Genomic DNA, 17,037 nt, shown 5'->3' on the forward strand with positions numbered 1-17,037 from the left:
TTTATTTCAAATGCAATGAATATGTAGAAATGGTATGTTATATGTATGGCACAAAGTATATATGCTGTATGCTTACATGTGTGTTTTAGACTATATGTAAAGTCTGTCTTCCTTCCATTTTTACATCCTCTGTAAAAATGCAAGTGCACTATAACTATCATTTTGACTTTAGGATAACAGAGTGTACATAGCAGAAGCAATTCTAATTGTTTCCCTTAATTGAACAACACAATTGCACTTTTATCAGCTTGCCAGATTACTTGCAGGGAGTTTACCGCAAATTCAGACAGAGCTACTAACTATAAACCATGCATTTTCACTATGTATTTCTCCCCAATAATCTTCAGTTCAATTCATTATACCTTCAGAGTCACGGATCATAAGTTAACATAAAGTTATGTCCACTTAAGCTCCAGTGATTTCCATGACAATTATGTGCATAATTGTCTACTGTATTGGGTTCATAAACAGTTAACCTCCCCCTGCCACCATTCACATTTTATAACATATTCCCTAAGAACCACACTTTGGGTTATATTGAATGCTGGTCCTACTCAAAGTAGACCCATTGAAATTAATGAACATGACTAACTTAGGTCCATTTCAATGGGTCTACTCCAACTAGGACTGGCATTGGATAGAACTCATTCAGATATATTTTAATGTGCTAGTTGATGGATCTAGCAATATGAGATTAATGTTAACGTTATTGGGACCCCATCAGAAATACATATATTTATAGAAGGTGTGGACGTTTGAGTTATTTGTAATCTAATATGCAGACTTAACTGCTGCACTTGACCAGCAGCAAGTTCTAACTTTTTAATTCTAAGTAGGCGTCACCAATTTCCTTATTTCAATTTTAAACAGAAATAAATTAAGTGTGCTTAGGTTTTAGGTGCCTCAGTCCTCAGTCCATTTACTTTGAAAGACATTACCTTGATACCAGTGGAACGTATTTTATACCTAAGCTTTTGATCCTTCAGATTTTAGTTGTAACCCCCTCATTCCTCAGTACTTTTCCTTAGGCACTTTTACTTAAAAGTGCTTCCCACTGAGTCCAGTGGGATCTGCTTCAAGGAAATTATAATTAATCTGAAGCAAATAAGTTAGGATATATTCAGAATTAAATCCTAATCCTCTGATGTATATAAATGACATAAACTATATAAGTTGCAGGAGGCAAAATAAATATCGGGAAGCAAAATTTGTCCCTAAGAGTACAATATTTTTTTCCTAATATTAAGTTCACAGAAGACAGTTTGGCTTCAGCTTTTCTAAGCATGCACTTCATAATGCATTTTGGAAGCCAAGTTTCCTGAATCTGGCCCTAAATTATTATATTTTTTTCAACAGGAATCAATACAACTGCAGCTTTCAAGTTTTCCCAGCCTACAAGAAGAGGATAAATCTAGTAAAGATGACTCTGAGAAAGAAAAAGAAAAGAATAAAAACAAAGAGAAAGATAGAAACAGTGAAAAACCCAAGATAAGAATGTTATCAAAAGGTGAACAAAAATATTTAAGTCGTTATTCAGTCATCTATCATAGTCACGTATGAAGACGTTTTTGAATGCAAGAATGTATTTGCTTGTTTTTGTTGCTTATATATTTAATATTCTGTATACGTCTGTGGGATTGTAGTGTATGTATTTGTTTATGCATTGTTTGTGGAATATATGCAGTATGTCTATATTATCTAACGAGCCTGCACAGTTTCTGACCCACAAACTCAAATGCAAAGCCATTCCAGGGGGCTTCATTAAACACTCTGGTTTGACTTGCTGCCTGGAACTGCAAAGCAAGGGAACTGTGAAGAACTCTGCTGGTCCTAATATGTGGCCAGCGGTCTCTGTTCAGACTGGAGGGTCACACATTCTGCTAACTTCAAATTTGAATAAGTGACTGCATTAAGAGGGAGGATTAATTATTCTTCTTTGGGGAGGACAGTACACTTGTTCACTCACCTCTTTCCCCCAATCCCACCCCATGTCCCTGGAATGAGATCAGTGTTGGACCCCGGGTTTGGGCAATAGCTCCATCCCCTACTTCACTGTAGAGAAAAAGTAACCACAACCAAACCATATGGGGGCAGCTTTCATTCAGTGTATGTCTGTATGTGGTGCATGTACACAATTATTGTATGTGATTGCAAGGAGCCCACTAAAAATACTGCATGAAAATGGATGTAAGAATAGCTACCCAATTTTGCTAACACATGCCATGCCATATAATTTGTTGTTAGCGGCACACTACACTCTAAAGCCAATGTCCATATTTTCATGCTGACTCGGATCCATGATCATTATCAGCAGTTGGGTGGAAGGGCAGGTGCCTACAATGAGTTCTTCCCAATAAGTAGAAAGGGGAAGAGTGGGAGCTTTTACAACTGCAGATATTTCTATCTGTGCAAATAACCAGAGTTGCTGTATGGAGGGGAAGTTATCACTGCTCTTGCAGAGTCTTCCATATGTGTTGAGTGAGGTCCAAGCCCAGAAACTTGTTTCTAACAGAGCCATTGTCTTTTTATATTTTGTTCAGAAATGGACTTAAGTCTTAAATATGAGTTAATATACAATTAAATTGCCTGCCGCATTTTAAATGTCACGCATGAAATGTGCAAGATTATCAACTGATGGCTGGTTTATTTGTGGTTATCCAATCTTGCCCAGCTTATTTACAATAGTTTTTTTGAATGAAGTTTTGTTCTCATCTCTATGGACAATGTTAGAAATCCATTGTGAATATATATATATAAAAGTGCACTTCATTGCTATCTACACATTAACACACGTCACTGCTTCCCAGTGTTGCACGATGCAGATTCTTATTCATATCCAATATCATTCTATTGATACCATGCAACAAGTGGCTTGGAATGCAGTCTGCAAGGCACTTTGCCAGTGTAATGACATTTAAATGCATCATGTGACGTTAAAATGGGTGCTTTATGGATTGTCAAAAAGGGTGTATACTTCATCAGTGAATGCAGTAAAATGAATCAGTCTGGCTGAAGCTGGACAGAATATTTAAAAAACACCCTGCTGTCTTTGGGTATTTGGGGATGGGAAATATCCCTAGTGCTAGTCTTTTTAAGAGACTTCTGTTTTCTTCAAAATTCAGTTCCTTGAGTAGAAGTCTCCACATTCACACTGAAATTTTGCTCAAAGTGAAATTCAGTACAGTTCTAGATGAACACATTTATAAAATGGTCAGGAGGAAACATCCCACATTGTGTCCAATCAAATCCCCAAAGTGGTTCTGATTTGCCATTTTGTCTTTCACATCTGTTTTGATTTTCTATCTCACTCATAATTGCCCAAACAAAACTAATTATGTCCAAAACTTGCCGGGTATTTCACACACACACATATACACAATATTAACAGTTCAAATAGTTGGAAAGGCTTTAGGTGGATCTATACATCCCTTGTGTTATTCTAAAGCACAGCACTTTAAATTAATATCCACTTGTCCTTGGTGCTTGTAGCTGTTGGTACAGAGAACATAAAGAACGGGTACCCTCCCACTGTTTTGTGGGGTATTTTTTTCCTGATGCAAGTCACAGCCTGCATGTGTTAGGTATTCTTTCAGACAGCTGGAGAAGGAGAAAACTTTCCTCCACACAATGGCTTTAATTTTTTTTTACCTTTAAAAAAAATGAAACTATTAGTAATGTATGTTTTTTCAGACTGCAGCCAAGAATACACAGACTCAACAGGCATAGATTTGCACGAATTTCTGGTTAACACATTAAAGAATAATCCCAGGTAAGTAGGCCTTTTTTGTGTGTGGCTTGAGAACTCAGCAATTGGGAGAAATGTGGTGTTAGTCCTAGAGTAGTCATGGTGTGGAAAATAATACCTATGCTGCTATGAAAGCATATTTTAGCACAAACCCCTATAAGTACTCCATAAGCTTTCCCTTTCCCCATCGTTTAATTCCTTTCTCAGGGAGTTAGCCACGTCCATCCACACACCTCTCTTCCGAGACATGCAACACAGCATCTAAAAACCCACAGCCATCTATGTCAGTGTTTCTCAAATATAGCCATACTACAGGATGTGATGTGGACACTGTCATGGCAGCTCCTCAATGCTCTGTCATTAGTTAGCCAAAATCAACATCTATCACAACCATCTGTGATCATGTAGTCACACATTTTTGACAATGTAAGGCTAATGCCCAGTGAACATAAATGGCTAGTGATAAGGGGAGCCAAGTTAAAAACAAAACAAAAAAAACCACACAGAATTATGCAAGACTTGTGTGTTTGGTGGGGTTAGGATTCAGAGACCTGGTGGGGACAGGCAGAGAGGTTTAGAATACAGATACCCAATAAGGAGGATCCCAGCTTAAAATAGTTGTTTCAGATCCCAGGATATGCAGAAATACTGACTAGGCTTATGCTGTCTGTGTTTTGTCATAAAACTAAACGCTGGTTTAGTGCTACAGGAACGAGTCTTGGGCACATGTACCACACACCCCACCCTCAGTACAGCATTTGTTTCCTGTTTGGTCAAATCATAGGTGAAACTAACAGCAACAACCATTTCTACCCAACATTTCCTATTTTGGACATGATGACAAACTGTGATTCATTGAGAAGTAAATGCTTTCAGTCTTCTTGTTGTCACACAAGATGATAAGGATTTTTTTTGGGGGGGGGAGTGAATAACAAGTTCATGTACTGAACTACGGCTTAGCTTAGCATATGTTTTCTGCCATTGAAATGGTTAATCATGCTTCAGTCTGATACCAGCTCTTGAAAGAGAATATAATAATCCGTTCCGGCTGCAATGCAGACTAGGTCCTGTGAACATTTTCAGTTTCTTAACTGCTACACCTTAGACACTCTTACACATCAGTTTTATGGAGAACCACTGGCATAGGTAATCAGGTATCCCTGCATTTAAAGCTCCTCTTTTTGTTTGGAAGAGTAAAATGTCTTGTCCCCACCCCCATTCCCCAGATATCACAGTCCTGTAGAACTCCAGTGAGTTAGGAAATCTTATATCATATGACTCTACATCCAAAAAAAAGACCAATCTGCCTTACTTTTATATATAATCAAAGTTGAAAACAACAACTCTGTAACTACTATTTACTCTATTAATAGTCCTATTATTATTATATTACTATACATTTTTATAGTATATCATAATGCATAATGATGAATGAATAAATAATTTTGATGGCTTCTGATTTAATGCAGATTGCAATCTCCAATCCCAGAAAGATTAGAAAACAATATCTAGTTCTCATTTTCTGACAATTATCAAAACATCACTATCATTATCATTATCATAATCATTATCCCATGGATAATCCCTCTAGATATTGCTGAACTGTAATTCCTATCAGCATGGGTCGTGGTCAGTGATTATGTGAGTAGTGATTTGGAGGGCCATAGACTAGCCCCCCCCCCCGCCCCGCTGTAATACATTATTTCAGAATCAAAATAATGAGGGCTTGGGTTCAAAGGACTATGCACATAAGGAGAAAGTGTATTAGCATTGTTCTATGGACTCCTGCCACAGGTGGCGCTGTGGGTTAAACCACAGAGCCTAGGACTTGTCGATCAGAAGGTCGGTGGTTCAAATCCCCGCGACGGGGTGAGCTCCCGTTGCTCAGTCCCTGCTCCTGCCAACCTAGCAGTTTGAAAGCATGTCAAAGTACAAGTAGATAAATAGGTACCACTCTGGCGGGAAGGTCAACGGCGTTTCCGTGTGCTGCTCTGGTTCGCCTGAAGTGGCTTAGTCATGCTGGCCACATGACCCAGAAACTGTACGCCGGCTCCCTCGGCCAATATAGCGAGATGAGCGCCACAACCCCAGAGTCGGTCATGACTGGACCTAATGGTCAGGAATCCCTTTACCTTTACCTTTATGGACTCCTGCAGAAGAGGTATTGGGAAACTACGATATGTCAGTGGTTCTAGTACAACATGGTTGGCCACCATGAGCCACTCACGAAGCTGGGTTCCCAACCCATCAGTCACCACTACCATAGCCAATGGTCAGAGATAACGGGGTTGGACTCCAAAAGCTCCTGGAGGGCCACAGGATTATCAGCCTCCTGCCAGCAGGATGTGAACTGTAATATTTTTACATGTCATAAGCAAGTATTTGGGTTTGTTGTAAAGGGACAGAGCAAAGAGACATCAAAATTATTTCAGTAGTTGTAGTCCTCTGCGTCCCCCCCCCAAAAAAAAAGAACCCTGAGTAGTGATTTTCTTATTATTTTCTTAACAGGGATAGAATGATACTGTTAAAACTGGAACAGGAAATTATTGATTTTATCAGTGACAACAGGTAAGTTAATTTTCAGTATTGATTTCTTGTTTGCTGCCTCTTGTCTACTGTACCAGGCACTCATAGACTTTAGTTTTGAGCAATATTATTGCAATATGAAAATACCAAGCTTTTAACAAAATGAATGTCTTTAGTAATTATTCATCCCTAAGGAATTAGATAAACATTTTTAGTATAGATACTTAATTGTGTTGTGCTGGTTTCATTGGCAAATGCCCCCAGACAGTCCTATGTTTTCAGAGCTAAGGATGGAGGCAGCAATTGCTCCAGACCTACAGACTTTTCAGAGACTAAGGTTCAAAATGCTCCTCTGTCCCAGTGCAAACTTTGGACATTCTCACCCCACAGGGTTGAAATTAAGACAAAGGAGATAAATTCACATATACCCACCAGAACCCTTTGGAGGAAGAACGGGATACAACTAAATAATTACTGCTAAATATTTATTTCTGAGCTCTAATGCCCAAATTATTTGTGATGTACAGTTACCATTAATTTCAAAGGAGTTTGCATAAGCTATTTGAAATAAAAAGAGATTGTTTGATGCAATTGTTTGATGCTAGTCAGAATATACCTATCTGCCTGTTTGGGCAAAACACGATCCAGTATCACACTAAACAATTCAATTTCTTCCCTTCAACAATTTTAATAAAGCTATAAGATAATGCAGGTTGTTTTGCTCATAAAAAGCAATAACTTAAAACATTTTGCATATTTATATTTTAAGCACACTTGACACATGCAGAATATTGGGATGGATGACTGGGAGAGTTATTGTTAAAGAAACTAATGAAAATAACAGACTTGGCATACCAGATCTGACAACTGCCCGTTAACTAATGTTTTAAAAGATCATGGGTGGTTGTTGCTGTTTTGTTTTTTTTAAAAAGTGGACTGCTATTGTTCCATCATGTCAAGAGGCTGCATCATATTGAGCCCTTTGACGTTTTGTTCCAGTAATCATTATAAAAAGTTCCCCCAGATGTCGTCATATCAGCGAATGCTAGTGCACAGAGTGGCAGCTTACTTTGGCATGGATCACAACGTGGATCAGACTGGGAAATCTGTAATTATCAACAAGACCAGCAATATGAGAATGTAAGTGCCACCTCACTGTTCTCCTTCTATTTCCCTTTGCTAAGAATCGGTTGAAGTGCATTCCCTTTATCACATCCCAGGTGTTTTCTTCCTTTGTTCTTTCGTTCTATTTGAGTAATACATATTTTTAAAAATATTTATTTATCCATTCATTCTCATGTGGAGTCTCATTATGCCTGTCCTTGGAAGAACACTGAGGACATGAAATATGTTGAAGCAAATCAATCTAACTGTTGTTTGTTGATAAGAAAGCTGTGCCGTGCCTCTGGAATGGAATGTTATATTTTCTAGCCCCTCATTACCGCTGTAATGTTGGAGCGTAGAAAAAGTAAATTGTGGACTATTCTTTTTACTTGGAGTACTGCAAACTATTACGTGTAATACTTCTCGAAAGGGTAAATGTATTGAGTGGCATTCCCCTCCCTTTTTTCTTTTTACAGGACTCTCCTTTTGAACAATGAGTTCCTTATCTGGTTTCCACTTTTGTTCTTCCAATGCAACATTTTTCCATATATATCATTACCCTTTCACAGTTGAGAAATTGTCTCTGAATTAATTCACTTTGCATAATAAATGAGCTAAGAGCATCTGTTGTGTAGAAAATGGGCATCAGAAAATGCAAAGAGTTGCTTCTTATATCACTGGCTAGGCAGGAATACATTCATTCATTTCTTTCTCTTAAAAAAATGTATCTCCAGTTCCACCTCAATAGGTACCCAAGGCAACTCACAACAAGAAGGCACAGACAACCATTTTAAAATGACAATACCACAATACACACTCATGTCTGATGCCTAATGGTACAATCTTAGAATGCACTCTGTTTATAAGAGACACGTCAGCCTGATCAAGCTGGTTTGCAATCGCTCTGTTGTGTGTGCTGAACTCTGGTGGATGCAGGTTCTGTTAATTTCAGCGTAGGGAACTGGAAGCTGCTGTTTGATTTGCTACTAGAATTAAAATAAATTAGACACCCCATGAAGATGAAGGAATTATAGATGATTTGGTGTCCCTGCTTCTCTAAGAAATCCCTGGATGACGCAAATAATGGAAACTTGTTTTGTCCTGCATGAAATTTCAAGTCTGCATCCAAAGAATGGGATGCTTGGTTCAGATCAGTGTCTGAAATTTAGCCCCTATACCCCCTTCACTTATTAGCCCTTTATTGCCTTAGTTCATTAGTTCGTGTTTCTTAATTTCTTACCTTCTCTGCTTCTTCCTTCATACTGTTTGCCTTTGGCTCCCTGTTCCTATTTTCTCTGCTTCTTCAAAGTTTTCAGCCTGATCTACTAAGCTCTCCTGTCCCTAGCTCTGAGTTTCTAATGCAACCCAAACTGACAACTTTCTTTGCAGGACTTAAGAGAAACTGGACTGCAGACATTCTGACAACTTGGTTCCCTGACCTTTGAAATGTGCATGAACATTCTGTAACCATGAACATTCTGCAGCTGTGTCACTGGCTCAGCTAATCAAAGTCAGGATAACTGAGGAATTCAATATTTGCACATTTCTATATGAAATGGCCTAGCTTCTCACTTCTCTGAATGTTTCCTTGCAATTATTGGCAGTTCTTGCCTTGCGCACACATGGAAATATGTATTTAAGAGAAAACACACACATTTAAATTACTTTGAGAGAGAAAACACACATAAAGGCTTATTCAAAAAAGTTTGTAAATCTGCATGTATTGCGAATAGTTGCTTCTAGGTTAAGTAGCTTGCAGAAACAACAATTAACAGTGCATAAGAAGCAGGAGTATACTACCGTATTTTTTGCTCTATAAGACTCACTTTTTCCCTCCTAAAAAAGTAAGGGGAAATGTGTGTGTGTATCTTATGGAGCGAATGCAGGCTGTGCAGCTATCACAGAAGCCAGAACAGCAAGAGGGATTGCTGCTTTCACTGCACAACGATCCCTCTTCCTGTTCTGGCTTCTGAGATTCAGAATATATTTTTTCTTGTTTTCCTCCTCCAAAAACCAGGTGCGTCTTGTGGTCTGGTGCGTCTTATAGAGCGAATATACGGTATGCTCTGCGCCCAGCAATCATACACAACAGCTCTTCTTTTCCTTCACCTCCATGGGGAAGTGGATTATCTGGGGGAATTGGCAGCAGAAAAGGGTCCAACAGGGGAAGAGTTAAGCATTCCCCAAGTACTTTTCTGTTACCCCCTCCGGAAGTTGCTTTGCAAAGAAGAAGAAGAAGCCTTCAGGCTTTCATCTGCATCTAACATGTTGTTGTTGTTTAGTTGTTTAGTTGTGTCCGACTCTTCGTGACCCCATGGACCAGAGAACGCCAGGCACTCCTGTCCTCCACTGCCCCCCGCAGCTTGGTCAGACTCATGCTGGTAACCTCGAAAACACTATCCAACCATCTCGTCCTCTGTCGCCCCCTTCTCCTTGTGCCCTCCATCTTTCCCAACATTAGGGTCTTCTCCAGGGAGTCTTCTCTTCTCATGAGGTGGCCAAAGTACTGGAGCCTCAGCTTCACAATCTGTCCTTCCAGTGAGCGCATCTAACATGTAGTCTTGCTCTAAGAAAGTCAGTTTTGGAAATGGTTCTTAGCATACATCCAGTATATTCAATATCACATATTGTAGCCATAAAATTTAGATGGATTGCTTCCCAAACAGCACTATTTTCTTAGGCTTTAAGGTGACAGTAATGTTTTTGGCTAACGGTTGCATAGACTCAGCAGCCCAGGTTTCTTTAACCTTGAAACCTGTTCCCAAAGAACTGCTTGTTTAATTCAAAATTAATGATGTGATATTATCACATACCCACAATTCCTTGACCTAACAAGTAGTTGTCTTTTGCCTCCCTACCACTCTGTTCCCCTTCTGTGTTAGTTTCACAATTTTCATGGGACGCTTGGAACAGGAAATGATACACAGATTCCACGGACTCTTCATTAATGAGGGTCAACTTACTATTATAAGAATGCTACCCAAACGCTTTTTGCAGACGTTTCCCACAGATGTATTCACTAAACTTATAGGGAGAAGAGAGGGACCTGCTGGTTAGCCCATCCGCAACATACACATATTTGGCTAAATGTGTGAACCATATTCACTTATGGGCTCCCTTTGGCTGTGCATGTATAAGCCGTGGATTGACGTACAATAACACTCTTTTATGCGCATTCAATCAACACATTTATGAAGGTTTGAAAGAGGCTGTAGTGAATGAGGAGTTCACCTATTCTTCAAGCATAATGGTTTTTAGCTAGTGGCAGACATGCCCCCATTCAACTGACCTGTGTACACTGGAGCTGATCCAAAACAGAGACTGTAGCTTTGACTTCACGCCAAAGGTTTATTGGAGATTAAATGGGTGCTCAAATCTAGGAAGTGGATGGGATGTGTGTGTGTGCAAATTATACATACCCATAAGCTGAAGGTCACTCTTCTTGAAGCCTTTTTTGTTTTGTTTTGCTGCCATGTGTGTGCTAGCAATATCAAAAATCCTACAATATCCACACCAAGCACTCACATTTCTTCCCCATGATTCTCTCCCTAGAACATTGCCCTCCTTAAAATGATTCATGAAAATAACTAACCCTCCTGTTTTGCCATGCATGAATGGGGTGGAAAATTTGGCCGCCATTCAATAATAACCCAGTATATCTGGATTTATTTATTTATTTACTAGTGTGTTCTCCCATACATTTCATGGAGAATTCTGGTTAAATATAATCCTTCATTTGAAATGAATAAGAAGCCAGTCTCAGAGGGTGGGTGAGGTGTCAGGTGCACCACCTTATAGATTTCAGAGCCCTAGTGCCCGGAACATATTTGTATTATGCTCAGTTTGACTAGAAGTCATTGGGCTGTGAATCACATATCCCCACCCCAGTCAACAAAACATTAAAGTACAACACTACAACATGCCATAAAGTACAACAGGCAAGGGTTGTGCTTGCACGAAAATCCTTTGTGCTTGTTCACAGATCTCTTTTGCATCCCTGACTTTGGTTTGACTGTATGTTGCATTATCACACAGGCTCTGGGCATCCTTGATGCTCCTCCAGCATCCTAATGCAAAATTATAATGCATAAGAATCATGTTAGCAGAATGTTACATATTCCGTTGTGCCAAATATGTCATAGTGGGTAGTACTGCCCACACTGAATCTGTTATCCCTTGTGTCAGCAACATAGGGGCTTGATTCACTGCTAACATCTTGTACCAGTTACATGGGTGCAGAAGCCATCAATTATAGCTATACAGATATATCTATTTAAATTATTCTTTAAGAAATTTAGCAGCAAGCAGTGGGCCAGTTCAGATGTATTGATTCCACTCTGGTAAATCTGTGGCATTTTCATCTCTTCCCTTCCCTCCTCCCACCATCATAATCATTCAAGCCACAGTTTCCTGTGACATCCGAAATAGGAAACTCTGGTTTAAGGACACCCTCCAAACCAGACTCAGGTCCTTCTTTCTTATTTTGGTTCTTTGGGGCCCTTAAACTACAGCTTCCTGGTTCGGACATCAGAGGAAAGTATGGCTTAAGAAATGAAGCAATCCTTTGCCCAGTTATTTGACCGTAAATATAACGTTGAACTCAGTGGGGCTTACTTTTGAGCAGCCATATATCAGATTGCACTGTAAGATAAATTTTCTGAAGCTGGTTACAAAAGAAAAGGGAGGGAGGAAGGGAGGAAGTTAGTTTCTGGCCTTGTGCTAATTTTACTGTATTTTTCGCCCTATAGGGCGCACTGGCCCACAGCGTGCACCTTGTTTTTTTTTGGGGGGGGGGAAATAAATAGAAAAAAATTATTCCCCCCCCCCCACCGTGGGGCTGGGGTGGGGGAAAACCCAAGCTTCCCCCAGCCCCGAGAACAGGCTGCTATCCGCAAGCCTTGCGAGCCAGGCGGGAACTCCCGCTGGGCTCCCAAGGCTTGTGGACACCTGCGTGAAGCACGGGGCGCGCTCTGGTGCGTGCCCTGTGCTTCGGGCTGCAGGCTGCTGCCCACAAGCCTTGCGAGCCCGGCTGGCCCTCCGGCCGGGCTCCCAAGGCTTGCGGATAGCTTCCTGAAACCTGGAGAGGAGAGGGGTCGGTGCGCACTGACGCCTCTCGCTCTCCAGGCTTCAGCGAAAGCCTGCATTCGCCCCATAGGATGCACATACATTTCCCCTTCATTTTTGGAGGGGAAAAGGTGCGTCCTATAGGGCGAAAAATACGGTATTTTTTCCATTTTCCACAAGTGCTATTTGCCACTCTTTGTTGTACCAATTTGTCCAAGCAGCACCTTCTAAGTTGTCCCAGCATCTTGTTGTTATAAGTCTTATTAAAGGTTTAAGTTAATATTATCTCCCGTGAAAAGATTGAGGAGAGCCAGCTCTGGACGTTTAGATACATTTTGTAAGGTAATTGCTTTTATTTGGACAAATACTTCTTCCCATGACTTACTGATCTCTGATTGTTGCATCTGAACAAGTACTAAGTTGGTTTCCAAACAAATAACAATGTACAATTCCTTTATCTTTTCTCTATATGTACCTAGATAATATCTTTCAATCTGCCATAAACAACCCAGCCTTGATAACTTGATGTCTTTAAAACCAACTACAATAAATTTGCCAAAAGTTTTCCACTAGAACAGAATAAAGTTATTCTAGAAAACCTCTTAATTTCCCATTAACACAGCTTGCATTCTCTTAAATCTCTGGTCATTAATAGAATGATTTCTTTAAAATGCAAAATAAAACTATAGTTTTGTAGAAGCTGGAGCTATGTGGGCTACAAGGTATCTCCCATTAGGTGTTGATTGAAAACTTCAGAGAGCAATTACTAATGCCATTGTGTCAGTCAGGTAGGTTGTAATATGTGGGATCCTCTAGCTCTTTTTCTCGTGCGGCTTGCACATTTTTCTTAATGATTTGAAAGAAAAAAATGGTTTCCAGATCTACAGATTAAACAAAACTGGGAGGCAAAGGACAAAGTAAGGTTGAGAATGATTTTAGCAAACAACAGGAATTGAAAAACAGCGACGTGGAAATTCCCAAAGATAATATATTATATTTACAGCTCAGTTTTGAATGTTTGCTCTGAAATAAGTCTCAGAAGTAAATTTGCATTGGATTGCAGGTTTAATTTGTTAAGAAGTGTAATATGCAGGCATGGGAAATTAGGTAATAGCAAAAAAAAAAAAAAACCAAAAAAAAAAAACAAACCACCCTAGGTTTGTGCTAGTTCTTACCTAGAGAATTTAGCCTTAAGGATCTCATTTTCTAATCAAAGCAAAATATATTTTGGGTTTCATTTGGAACATAAGTTCAGGTGGTCTGTTGTGGCATGTAATGCCCTATTGGTCAGGTTTGCAACATAAAGTATGAATGCACAAGGGGTAGTCCCAATAAAACCATGGCTGTTTTGCTCCTTCCCTGGTTCTCCTGGGGCTACCTGGAGCTAAACTAGTTTGGTTTGCAGTCATGTCCAAACCTCGGCATGTAATTTGTTTCTCTCCAAACAACCCACTGCCTATAACTAAGATTTATTCTTGGCTTATTGCTTGTAGTTTATCTGGGGGAAGCAAACGATGAGTTCAGGTTCAGACGTAATGCTCAGTGGGCAGGATAGGGAGAGGTGATGGCAGCACAACTGGGTGAGGAGCTAGGCAGCCATGGTATTTATTGTGAATGCCTGTGCACTTGTATGTTCATGCTTAGCTATGGTTTGACTTGGCATCACATGCAAACTGTGCCACTGTGTCATATGAGCAATGTAATAAATGCCACCTATGTTCAGACATGATGGCGTATCATGATTTGGTGCTATGTGAACTAGCCTTTAAGGACTCATGGGCTTGTATGCTTTGCTCTCTTCTTGCACACTGTTTTTTGTGATTTGTTAGGGGTGCATAGGGTGTTAGGGGAGGCGTCGTACCTCTGGTGGTGGACACACCATACTCCTTGTGGGATAGTTTGTCCACCTTTGGTCCCAACCCTGCACTCAGCTCTCACCTATGGCTCCTAGAAGCTATCAGCATGCAACAGCAGCTTCAACTGACTGGCTAAACCAGGTGAGGGTAGCCAAAGAGTCTTAAATCCTCCGTGAGTTAGGGACTTCCCTTGTATGTGAAGACAGGCTCCAGTGGACTGAATGGACGAGACCAGTGATGGGTCCAGGGGTTAAGAAGGTGGTTTCTGCACATGCTGTAGAGAGAAGTGAGGGGCAGATGGGGCTCATCAGCCTAGGAAGGTTGCCCATCTAGGAGAAGGAAAACTCTGATCCTAATCCTCCATTGCCTTGTGGGAAAACTTCAGGAGAAGAAAAGGCTAAGCAGTAAACCCTACACAAATCTGGAATGGAGTCCCTAAGATGGTTGGATGCGCCTCCTCCTGGCAACTCTTTCAGCCAAGCTGCTGCTAAATGTATTGCTGTGCTTTCCTTTGTTCCCCAACAGCAAGGCCAGGAGAGGGACCTGGTTGTCTAGGCAGCTCAGGACCTCCATACACATTGCCCAGGTTTGTGCCCCAGGGAGGTCACTTTGGTGCCGCTAACACAATGGTTTGACTTCACCCCCAGAGGCGCACTCCATTGTCTCTCAAGACAGATGGATGCCAACAACAACAAGGGAGCAAGAAACCATGATACTTAGTCAGATATAACAGGAAGCTGTTTGAGTTGCTTGTGCTAGAGGTGGAACAACGGGGGAGCAATTGGGAAGTGTACACCAGCATGCTGCTTGTTTACAGTAAATCACGATAAGCTTGAAAGCCAGAGTTATTGTGCTGAGCTAAGGGAGCACAGCCAGAGTTACCAAGCCAACGTGCAGCCTTAACAAGGACATGCTGGAAGAAAATGAGTGGGGCTGGTGGAGGTTCCACATGCCTTAATCCGTTTGAGTAAGTAGTGTTTTGCCCCATAAACGTTATCCATAAATAATATACCCATTTGCCTAAGAGGGAATGAATCATCAGGCTCATTTATACATGAGAAAGGAGGAGCTCAGGAAAGTGTGCCCTTCTCATTTCTAAAATCCCACAGAGTAGTCAGTTTATTAATTAACTTGGTAGCGATTCCAACAGTATGGCCACAGGGGAGCCAGTGTTGGCCATAAATATGTGGTAGTGAGCCATAAATGTGGTAGTGAGCCACCTGAACATTCTGAACTCACAGGAGTAGGTGCCATATGGAACTCTGCTCTAACATGAATGCACAAAGTCACCTTCTGGCATAAAATGTGCCTGTCCTAAGTTATGAGGAATAGGTGTTTATTTTTGTTCCTTTTACAAAATGTAATCTATTGATCCAGTAGCTAATGTGATTCCATGGATTTGCTCAGCACTGATATTTGCTCTGGGTGATTAAGATTATGATCTGTTCCAGAATAGCACTCCTGATATCTTAAGCAGGTTGAGGGAAGATTTGTTGTGGATACAAAGTGTTGAAAAGGCATTTAAAAGAGAAAAATGGAGGGACTGCCATTTTATTCATCATTGCACAGAATAGTAACCATTTTGACTCTGCAGCTATTATGGTTATATGAAAGATTTTGCTTCCCTCTGGGGTTTCTTGTTTCTTCAACTTAGCCCTGACGTATAGTGCTCCCTCACCTTCCAAAAAGTTATTCTGTATGTATCCAAGAACAGAACTTGGGAGTAATGAACCATCTCTAATGTCCCCGATATTAATTTTTCAGTATAATGTAACATCTAAACTAATTTGTTTGGAATTAGGGTGGCCATGTACTTTATAACTATTACACCGCAATAAAATGTTAGTTAAATATTAGTCAATCATTACAGTCTTTGTTAAACACTGCAGTCTGACAACTCAAGGGTATAATCCTGCCATAAATAAAATTAAAATAATTAGTCTTTAGTCTGACCTTGGAAAACGGAAAACTACCAAAGGAAATGTAATGTACTGTAACATAATAGTGCAAACTTCCCTAAATTGCATTATTTTATGAGTCAATATTAAACTAGCCTATGGCATACTTCCAAGGACACTTCTTTGGGAGTGCAAGCTTCCACATCATTGGAACTGTCATTCATTGGCCCAGTTTGCACATAATGCTAAGCCAAACAATGGCTTATCACGAACAAGCAAACATACAGGTACAGTGGTGCCTCGCAAGACGAAAAGAATCCGTTCCGCGAGTCTCTTCGTCTATCAGTTTTTTCGTCTTGCGAAGCAAGCCCATTGACAGCTTAGCGGATTAGTGCTATTAGCGGTTTAGCGGCTTTTAGCGGCTTAGCGGCTTAGCGGCTTAGAAAAGGGGGGGGGAGGGGAAAAAACCCGCAGGAACTCGCAAGACATTTTCGTCTTGCGAAGCAAGCCCATAGGAAATTCATTTTGCGAAGCACCTCCAAAACGGAAAACTCTTTCGTCTAGCGAGTTTTCCGTCTTGCGAGGCATTCGTCTTGCGGGGCACCACTGTGTCTAGAGTGAAGACTGCAGCTGCTGTGCTGTTCCTTGTGCTACCTTGGGCTAAACTACTGTTTGACTCATCATCATCCTCATTATGTCCAAACCTAGGATTGTTGTTGGTCTAAACCAAGAGCAAACCTTCGATTGCGCCTTGTGATATGTCTGGACTGTGAGAAACCATGATAATTACCGGGTATTTCATTCATTCATTCATTCCCCACCCATCTGGCTGGGTTTCCCCAGC

General features: G+C 40.6%; 1 protein-coding gene across 21 annotated transcripts in view; it reads left to right on the forward strand.

The window, feature by feature from the left end:
* ARPP21 (cAMP regulated phosphoprotein 21) overlaps positions 1 to 17,037 on the forward strand; it is a 256,531-nt gene that overhangs the window by 136,710 nt on the left and 102,784 nt on the right. For all 21 annotated transcript variants that reach the window (XM_079947781.1, XM_079947782.1, XM_079947784.1 and 18 more), the window contains 4 exons: positions 1,357 to 1,507; positions 3,691 to 3,769; positions 6,254 to 6,313; positions 7,271 to 7,411. In XM_079947781.1, coding sequence (XP_079803907.1) covers positions 1,357 to 1,507; positions 3,691 to 3,769; positions 6,254 to 6,313; positions 7,271 to 7,411 — 431 coding nt within the window. The remainder of the gene's footprint in view (positions 1 to 1,356; positions 1,508 to 3,690; positions 3,770 to 6,253; positions 6,314 to 7,270; positions 7,412 to 17,037) is intronic.

This window comes from Podarcis cretensis, assembly GCF_951804945.1.
Source record: "Podarcis cretensis genome assembly, chromosome: 12".
Taxonomy (NCBI): Eukaryota; Metazoa; Chordata; class Lepidosauria; order Squamata; family Lacertidae; genus Podarcis; species Podarcis cretensis.